The 9,746-nt window shown below is 42.9% G+C and overlaps 1 protein-coding gene across 1 annotated transcript; it reads left to right on the top strand.

Annotated features, from left to right (window-relative positions):
* The first annotated feature begins 968 nt into the window (after positions 1–968).
* LOC134181024 (myeloid leukemia factor 2-like) lies at positions 969–8,449 on the top strand. The gene is made up of 7 exons (XM_062648222.1): positions 969–1,100; positions 1,163–1,274; positions 1,340–1,441; positions 1,529–1,660; positions 5,159–5,231; positions 5,296–5,382; positions 8,018–8,449. The coding sequence occupies exons 1-7, from the start codon at positions 1,048–1,050 to the stop codon at positions 8,311–8,313; spliced, it is 855 nt and encodes a 284-aa protein (XP_062504206.1). The 5' UTR covers positions 969–1,047; the 3' UTR covers positions 8,314–8,449.
* The last annotated feature ends 1,297 nt before the right edge of the window (positions 8,450–9,746 follow it).

Raw genomic sequence — 9,746 nt, 5'->3', positions numbered from 1 at the left:
CACTCCTCACTCGTCTTTGTTCTCGCTCACCTTACGTCGCTGTATCAACGCTTTCTACAAGCAAAGAAACCACACATACACATCGGTCATCAGTCACGTGATAGCGAAATGAGGCGGAGGTATCGTTTTCAAAGTGCCGTGTGGACGCTCGCTATCCCGATCGGATCGCGATCCATTTTGGTCTAGTGTGGACAGGCCTTTATAGACTCCCGCATTTTTTCTTGCAAACTCACGCATTTTGATTCAGCTAGGTTGGCAGGTCTGCGGCATGTGTCTAATCGCCGTGAATCCGCTGCTAGTCGCGCGTGGAGCTTCGAATTCGCGATGAAAATTCGCGATGCGCGCATCCGCTGTGACTCGATCGTCCGGATTCGATGCGACTTGCGGCGAAATCGCGACAAACTTCGCCGTGAATTCTCCGCAAGACTCTGTGTAGTAGACGTGATCATGAAGTCGTTGAGAATGCAGCTGGCTGGCTAGTGTAGATGTCGGAGCATCGGTTCGAACAAACGGCTCTATCAGGTGTCGTTACTGCCGTTGACGGGCGCAGAATACAAACCAGGACGTGTACGGACGTGAGTTTGCGTGAAGAGCGCACTACAAGTCGTCGTTTGTGTACAGTGTAGTCTTTGGTAGACAGCAGATATGCATGAGATGTCTTCGTTGATTACAGCTGTAATTGGAAAGGTATGCATTATGAAACTGAACACTAATCTGGTCCTAGGACCAACCGCATTATATTGAGAAGAGGCGGTACCATCCCAGACCCGATTTGTATCGGCGCTACACAGGTCTGGGAGGCCGAGGCTAGCTTCTACGATTGTGGCAGCCAAAAACACAGCAGCTTTAAACCATGCTAATACGCTTGCCCCTAAGATGGCGACTTCATATCACGTGGATGTGACGTCAAATGCGCTATCTCGCTTCATGTAACTGTCCCGGTGTCACTAAAACGTCACACCACCAACAAAAATAACGTGATGACATCGCGGACTTCATGACGTCAGTAAGCGCCTCTAGATTGTTGCGTAGTCAACAGACATCAGGATGTCTCTGCGAAGGCCTTTCATGGACGACTTCGAGTCAGATTCTTTCTTTAAGTAAGCACGACCTCGTTATCTAACTACAAAACTTACCTAACCGTAGCCTACTCTTGTTGCAGCTCTCCACGCGGACTCAGATTTCCAACGTTTCCCTCGCTTCCCGATCCATTTGCTCATCCATTCTTTTTCAGCGACCGTAGAGCTGTAGAACATCGCCCAACCAACAATCACGTGAGACACGTCTCTCACCAGGTCTTCGTCCGACGCGTAATTACATCCTGCATTCTCTCTCACAGCGACAATCCAACAGGCACCTTGCGGAGAGACATGCATTTCACTCTATGAGTATGTGGCCTTTCGGAGGAGGCGACACGTTTAGAAGAATGTTCGACGATTTTGTGAGTGTGAGACGAGCTGCAAGCGCACACAATGTGAGTTCTTGTCGCGTGGGCGTGTGTGTTGATGTTGCGTCGTCCTGCTTGTAGGATGGAATGGCGAACGACCCGAATGCGCACACGTTCTCGTCGTCATCGGTGATGATGTATTCGTCGAACGGAACAGGCGAGCAACCGAGATATTACCAGGCGGCCAGCTCGTCGAACAAAGCACCGGGAGGGGTGAGAATTGCACAACTGTAAGAAGTATTATTAGCTAAGTCTATGCTCCTGGTTGTGAAAGAGTTGAAGATACTGGTTTTCTTCAGGATGGGGCAGGAGTAATTATTATTATTGTCGGTAATTACTTGTCGACATGTGCCAAGGCGTCATGCAAAACAACCTACAGTCACCGTACCTCTCTAACGATAACCTCTATAGCGATATTACCTTTATTACGATAGAAGCTGCTGAAACCAAAATTTCCCGATACCGTACAATACAAAAGTTTACCTCTATAACGATATTTTTATAACAATATTACCCCTATTTCGATTTCTGCTGCTGGAACGAAACGCGTTTGTACTGTAGTAGTTGTATAACGATATTTATTGATATTAATGCGTTTAAAGTGCGCACAGTACTGCAAGGCACTTAAAAATGCAAGCTGTGGATGTGCATTGCAACAAACATGGAGGCAAGTGCTGCTGCGGGGATGCGGAAGACCCAGTAGACAACATTGACCCTCCTGTAATCACTCTTCGAGATGCCCATTGCCATATTCGAGCCGTTTCCACTTTCCTATCTCACAACTTAACTATACTAAAGAACAAGGAACTTCTGCAGGCAACTGATGGAATCAAGTCTTCATTAGACAGAATGGTTACTTCTGTTCATCATCAACAAGCGACCTTGGACCAGTGGATTGATGACTAGTGTACTGTGATAAATTAGGGTAAACAGTTGGAACATGTCACTAAGTATAGTTTAAAGTAAGAACTTGTGCACAGACAGTGGTTCAGATTGCATTACCTCTATAACAATATTACCCTTATAGCGATATGTTAGGGTGAAACAGAGATATCGTTATAGGGGTAGGGTGACTGTACATTGTAGATAGGATCATGTAGACATAGCCTTATGGCTCGCGAGCCAAGCATTTCTCCGTGCTCACTGCGTGACCTCATGTGCTGTTCCCTGCTCGCACATGAGAGGAGGTGCTTGAGCCAGTACACTGCTCGCACTGAGGGAAGGCTTGGTTGCAAACCTTAATCCGTATGTCATGAGTGCAGCCGCATGTTCATGTCACAAACTTTACCTTTAACGTTTGACCTAACATGATTATAATGAGTGTGGGTTGACACAGTCAGCAAGGTTTGTATGCAATAACACACCAGACCAATCGGACAGATTGGATTTTCTTTGCAACCAAGTTACATGCAGTCTCACTCCGAGTCACTGAGGCAATCTCTAGTAGGGTTTTTCGAATTTGGATTTCAAACCCAGGTAACACCATCATCCCATCTTACATTCTGGAGCAGTGGGAAAACTACTCAGTAGGGACTGTGAAGTGAGTGAATGCTCTCTTCTCCACCTTACTGACTTCGATTGAAGTTGTTCAAGAATGTCCGACGTTCAGATGCAGCCTCACCAATTGGCATCAACCTAAGCAAGTGTGTAACCGTGCTACAAGGGCAACTGTACATATATGCATGTCTAGACTTCCTCACAGGGCAATTTTTGCAGCTTTGTAGTTTTGCTCTGTGCGTTGTTGAAACATCTCTGGAGGAATACACTACTAGACTGACAGGTGTAGGAAATTACCAGTGAGGGTAACTACAGCCTAGAGATCACTGCAGGTGCCTTGATCAGCATGTAAACTGTCAGTGATATGATCACCCTGTGGGGTGAGAACAAGGACTAAACCTGTGTCCAGTCTAGCTAAAAGGTTCCAGTAACTCTAATTGCATCAAGTCACCAACCAATGGAAACAATGTCTTTAGCTGAGTACAGATTTGCAACCAAGCCTTTCCCTCCTTGCGAGCAGTTCCAGCTCAAGCACCTCCGCTCGAGTGCAAGCAGGCGAACAGCACTTGAGGTCGCGCAGTGAGCAGAGGAATACTTGGCTCGCGAGGCTATGTAGACATAGGTGGCTTGACAGGAATCTGTGTATTGATTTTAATTAAAACAGTTTGCAACAGAAGTGAATTCCAATAGAAATCATTTTCGTAGATATTTGCTTGGAAAATTGTTACTGACTTTTGTTGGATGTCATTTGGTGGTTTTAAGAGGACAAAAAATGTTGGACAGATGGCCTTCACGTCGTTCGACGTCGACCATAAAGGGGAACTCGCATGCAAAAACAAGTTGCTCTTGAAAATAGCCTTGCGTTCAAGAAGTTCAATGGTACCCTAGTCACCAGCCATAACGACTCCGTAAAAGAGAAATCGTGTTTCGATTGTTCCCAAACAAAGAGGGTACACTAGGCATAATGTCACTGGAGCCGATCTGGATCGTTTGTATTGGAAAAAATCTCAATTAGTGCAATGCGACTTTCTACACCAAATCACCTAATTGGAGACAACACTTGAACATTCACCTTCACAGTGAGGTAGGTGCAGCTTCGTAGCGATGAGAGGAAACACTGGAGGCATTCGTTATGCCTTCTCATGACCGTGGTCTGGAACTTCGAGGATACATCGCATTAACTCCCGCCTTTGGCATGTAGTGCTTATGACCCTCATGTCTGAGCCATTTGAGTTGCTGTTCAACTGTTTATTGCCATTCTCTTGTGCAAAACATATGAACCAAATTTTGGTTTGCAAGACCAAAATTGGTGAATTACACACACACCACACACACACACACACACACACACTCACTCACACACACACACACACACACACACACACACACACACACACACCTCAGGGTTGTCCCCAGGATACGAAAGGCATGGCGTTCCACCATGCCTTTATTCCACTTTTTACTGGCCCACCTTGCTTTGCTGCATGCGTAGGCAGTGATTAGCTATGAAGACGATGGACTTGTACATTATTTGTATTCGGAAAAGTGGGAAGTTGTTTGAGACTAACAAGTAGTGCTTGGTTTGAAGATAAGACCAATTAGGACAAAGACTGCCTTGTGGTATGAAGTACTCAAAGATCAACAGTGGTTGTCAGCACCACCCACTATTTAGGTCAGTATCTGATGGTAACAAAAGAGTTCTGTAGATATCTGGCCCTTCCTATTCTATGTACTAAAATTATAGGTTCTCAGGTTCTTGAGATCTGGAAATTTTCCACTGACTATAAGGCTTAATATAGCTATCATGTGGTCAAGTACACTGAACTAAAAATATACCACTTTGTTCCTTTTGTGCCTGAGCATTCCATTAGGGCTACACCTTCGATGCATTCTTTTCTTTGCTCCCTTTGGTGTGTAGAACACATAGAAGGTTTCTGTAGTGTGCAGAAAACTATACGTGTACGTGACTGTAGTACGATAGAGAGTCATTACTAATAGTACGTCTTGTGCTGTTTTGAGTGTCACCACCTTCCAGTAATTGCTTGTTGTTGGTGTGAGCAAGGACTCTCTCATTTGTTGACTTCTTTCAGCTGATGTTATGTTCTTGGTGAACAGTTGTTTTTATTACAAAAAATTGTTGTACACCACGACTTGTTCACTTTCAGTCACTAATGCAGTTAATTGTTCATGTGAATTGAAATGCTACTTTTGTAGATAAGAGAAACACGCAAGGCTGTGCGAGACTCGGAAAGTGGTTTACAAAAAATGTCAGTCGGTCATCATATTGGTATGTTACAGTAACTTGGTAATCTTCAGTCAGCATGACAACTAACTTATGCTTATAACTGCAGGTGATAGAGGTCACATTTTGGAACACACAATTAATCATAAAACTGGAGACAGAGAAGATAGAAAAGATTTCTTAAACATGGATGAATGTAAGACACATGCATAATATGCATCTACAGTAACAGCTATTTGATAGTATATGTACATGCATAGGCATCTGAAAGGGAGGGCTAAGGGAATCTAAGCCCCTAAATTTAGACATTAATTGGCATCATGACTTTCTCAGGCCATAGTTGTTGCATACATTGATGACACACAACTCCATTATGGACTGCGTAAGTGATTTGTATAGTACAATTACATCATGGCGTTGACACCATCCGGATTGGAGCTTCGAGTTCCTGATCTTCACCAACTTGATTTTGGTGCACCGAAGTTAAGTTCCTTATCAACAAGAAAGCAAGACGAGTTGAGTTCTCTTCACAAGGCACAGTGCTTTGGTTATACCAAAACTAAAACTAAAATTCAGGAAACCAATTGTTTTATTAATTTATCCAAAACCAAAAACTAATACTAAAATCACACATAATTATACTGAAACTAAAACATCCTGATTTAATTTTAGTATTAGACTCATCTCTATTTTAATTCATGAGGTTAATCGTTTTGACAATTCTACAATATTACGTGACCCATGTGCCATTTGTGCAAGAATGCGTTTGTCTAGAGCTCCACCCACGACATCTCACAGCTGCTGTAGTCTTGGGAAGCCAGACCCTCCCCTTTTTCATGTCAGGACAGCAGGAAAAGGGGGACGAGCTGGCTGCACAATACTACAGCTGCTCGGGAGTCCAAGACAAAGAAACCACGTGGCGCAAAAAGGAGCTCATAATAGACTATCTGACTATTGTTTAGAGAGACAGTTGTTTTTACTCGGAACAGGTCCTATATCTGTCTGTGAATCTGACCTATATATGTCTGTTTTTGCCAATAAAATTAATTAAATGAATCAAAGTAGAAGTCACATTATAACCTGTCTGTGTCTTAAGCCGGGTTTACATTAAACATGTCAGACCTTACACGTGTCTGCATTCGCATCTTGCATCTCTTTGCACCATTTTTTGTTCACATTAAAACTAATGCGTTTGTGCGTCTTGCATCTCTTGGTTAGCGCATTTGCCTTTCGTGATTTGCAACGACGTAATTTAGCGCACGCTACACATTGCAATGTCTTACGAAGAAGCTGTTTACTGATTGCAACCCCGATTGTAGTGCTTGCGTTGTGTCGAAAACAATAACAGAGAAAAGGAAGAAAGAATGGGTCGCTCCAGTTCCTGCCAAAAGGCTTCACCAAGGAGCCGGCACAGGAAATGCGTCTTGGTGATGTAAAAATACAATGAGACAAAGGAATGCTCTCAATTAGACGTTCTTCCATCAGAAAATACCGGACTCATTACTCCACAAGCGAGGTTGATATAAAAACCGATGCAAGACACAAAAATAGAAACCGAGTCTATTTCATGCGTCTCTCTTATGTGTCCTCCATCTCTGCATTTTGCGTTCGTCGTTTTAATGTGAACAGACATGCAAGGAAGCAAGAAAACGCCAGAGCAGGTAACGAGCACTTAACACCTCCTAATGTCTTTAATGTAAACCCGCTTAAGGCAATGACCATTACAAAAAGCAAAACAATAGAGGTTGATCTTGACTTATTAAGTTAATGTACTTATTCAATTAGACCTCTACATGAAACATTTGGCATGAAGTACTTGTTAACACTCACACACACAGGGTCGTTCTTGCACTCACATCATTGTAATGATTGCATGCTTAATACCTACATGGTGCACCTGTTTTCATATTAGTAGCAACTACATGCAGAGTTTACACAGATATAACTAAATTTAAAACCAAAATTAAATGTACAAGTAATACCAAAACAACGGGGTTCGCAAGCAAAGTCTACTATGGTGAACTGTCATTCCATGGCCCAAAACTACAGTAAGGACAGTCTATTGTTGCTTGACTTCTCTTCAGTGAGACCACTGCACTTCTCTGTTTAGCCTTTCTATGTGTTGTAAATAGTCACAAAGTACCAAAACTCGATTTACATGCAAGGAGAGTACACTTTTAAAAGTTGGATTACTGGCTGTAACGATACCACCAGACATCTGTTGAATGTACCTGGAAAAGTGGGTATGGACAGTGTAATGGTTAATGAAATACCATTGGTAGTAGGGAAAAAGCCACAGAGGAGCTGTCAGCCTCGTGTGCAGAATCAAACTCTCAGATGGATTCAACTTTGAATTTCCCACATAATGTTATCAAGAGTGGTCAGACGAGTGTGCATGTAGTGGGCGTGTGTTGCATTCAAATTGTGACGGTAAGGAGTCTACCTGGTCGTTATGTAATGTGTAAGTACAAGTGGCTTGCCAAGTTGGCAACCTTGTTTCCTCCAAATATGTGGTCAGTTTTAGTGGCAATTCTTCATCTCAAAGGTTGCTGTAAGCTATCTCAGATACTTTATAAGCGTGCGTGCACACACACACACACACACACACACACACACACACACACACACACACACACACACACACACACACACCACACAAACACAAAGGCTGATACCACAGGTGCTTTTAGTCTCCTAGAGAAGGATACAGACACAATATTGATACAGAACAACAGGTGTAGTATTTGTGACAGCCAGCCCAATAATACTTGTAATGAATATACATTGTTTATCAGTACTGGGTAATTTGGTGACTTTGTTCATGTGTACAGCTGATGGCCACGCATTTGCGAAGGAATGGGAAAAGCGTGCTAAACCATATAATAGAGTTTATCAAGGACTGACATATAAGCCTAAGGCAAAAACTCACAGACAAGAGCGATCTGCTGTCGACTACTGTCCTCCCACACCACCAAACCATCTTAGAGTAAAAACTCCGGCTCATGGGATGACTAATAGAAATGTGCAGTTTGAAGAGTCCGTGGTCAGACCATCAGGCCCAACTCTAAATGGACAGAGAGCGAGAAAGAGCAAAAGCAAGAAGGCAACAATAGATATGGATCTTTAAACGGTTTGTGAAGGTCAATATACTACCTTTCTTCTAAGTAAATGTACCAACTCTAATAAGCTATTACCTCACATATGCACCAATTGATTTTGAGTGTTAACGAATGTTAGCAAATAGATGCCATTTCCATATTTAAGGTGTTGTCTATGTGATGCGAAGTATTGTAAATCCTGCAGACAAATTTCTATCGGTGTACATTGTATCTAACATAACTTCCAGTATCTTTCATGGTGTACAGATGATATTAGGACACACCTACTTTCATCAATCGTTGTGTGAGCTTCTCATGATGTAAATGTAGCAGCAAGCCATGGAACCATGTGCTAAATAACATGTATATTTTAATTGTTGATCAAATTCTTGTGAAAGTGGCAAATCGAGACTTACAGTACGAGAGGTCGTGTAGAGGCTACGAATTCGGAATGTGCTGCAAAGAAAGATATTGTGAAAAGGCCTTTTCTGTCTACTACATAGTTCTGAAAGGAAGTATGTCAATATCAGAGAGTGTGTAACAATAACATCTGTGTACAGTACCAGCACTCAGACAGTGTGAATACAAACGAGTGACATCATCTGCTGACAACAGCTCACGTGCACACACACACGGACACCACATACACTACATACACGGGCACACTACACGCACACAGACACACACGCATTAGATTATACTAGAAGAACGTAATGAAACAGAAGAGTACTAGCCTGCCAGACAGCAATTGCAAACTGACAACATCGTTGTGAAAAGTTGAAACATTTCTTGTTCTGCATCTTTGTTTCGCAATGGTCCTCCATTATTACACGCCTTTTCGCCGTGAAAGGGTTCACGCAGGTAGTAGCACGTGGTTTATCTCTTAGTGTCACGTGTCCAGACTATAGCGCAAAACAGTGCGAGGCAACATGTTGCGAAGTAATTGATATCAAAACTTTCTGGAAGAAAAAGATTTGCTATCAAATCCCAAATTGACTTACCGAAGTAAACTGGTTTACCGCAAGTTGTACACGTGTACGAGCTAGAGACACACATCAAATGTAATAGAAAATAAATATTAAGCATGCGCATTACTCATGTAAACTGTACACGTGAGAATGAGCGGACGGTTTGCGGGTTTCTAGCGGGTACGCAATGACTGAAAAATTTTGTTCTGTGACGTGCATTTGACAGAAAGATGAAGGCAAGAGGAATTTTTGTTGTTCGAGTTAATTTGTCCAGAGATCTGACTCCACCTAGTCGCGTGCTTTCGAATGATATGTTTATCAACGGCGTAGGGGGCGTACTTGCCCAGATACGGGAATTTTCCCACGGGCTCTCCATTCTTTGAACGGGCTTTAGTTCGCCCACTTCCTGGCAGCACAAGCACTCAGCTACGTTAGGCATTACAGAACACCTGTTGCACCAGCACAAAGCAGTGTTCCCAACTCGATTTTCGTTC

This window comes from Corticium candelabrum, chromosome 6 (genome assembly GCF_963422355.1).
Source record: "Corticium candelabrum chromosome 6, ooCorCand1.1, whole genome shotgun sequence".
Taxonomy (NCBI): Eukaryota; Metazoa; Porifera; class Homoscleromorpha; order Homosclerophorida; family Plakinidae; genus Corticium; species Corticium candelabrum.
The sequence above is the reverse complement of the archived record's forward strand: the minus strand, read 5'-3'. Positions and strand labels throughout refer to the sequence as shown.

Coding starts and splice junctions, on each gene's coding strand:
- LOC134181024 (XM_062648222.1), top strand. CDS start 1,048: ATGTCTCTGCGAAGGCCTTTCATGGACGACTTCGAGTCAGATTCTTTC. Junction 1,101..1,162: donor GAGTCAGATTCTTTCTTTAA/GTAAGCACGACC, acceptor CTCTTGTTGCAG/CTCTCCACGCGGACTCAGAT. Junction 1,661..5,158: donor CGAACAAAGCACCGGGAGGG/GTGAGAATTGCA, acceptor CTACTTTTGTAG/ATAAGAGAAACACGCAAGGC.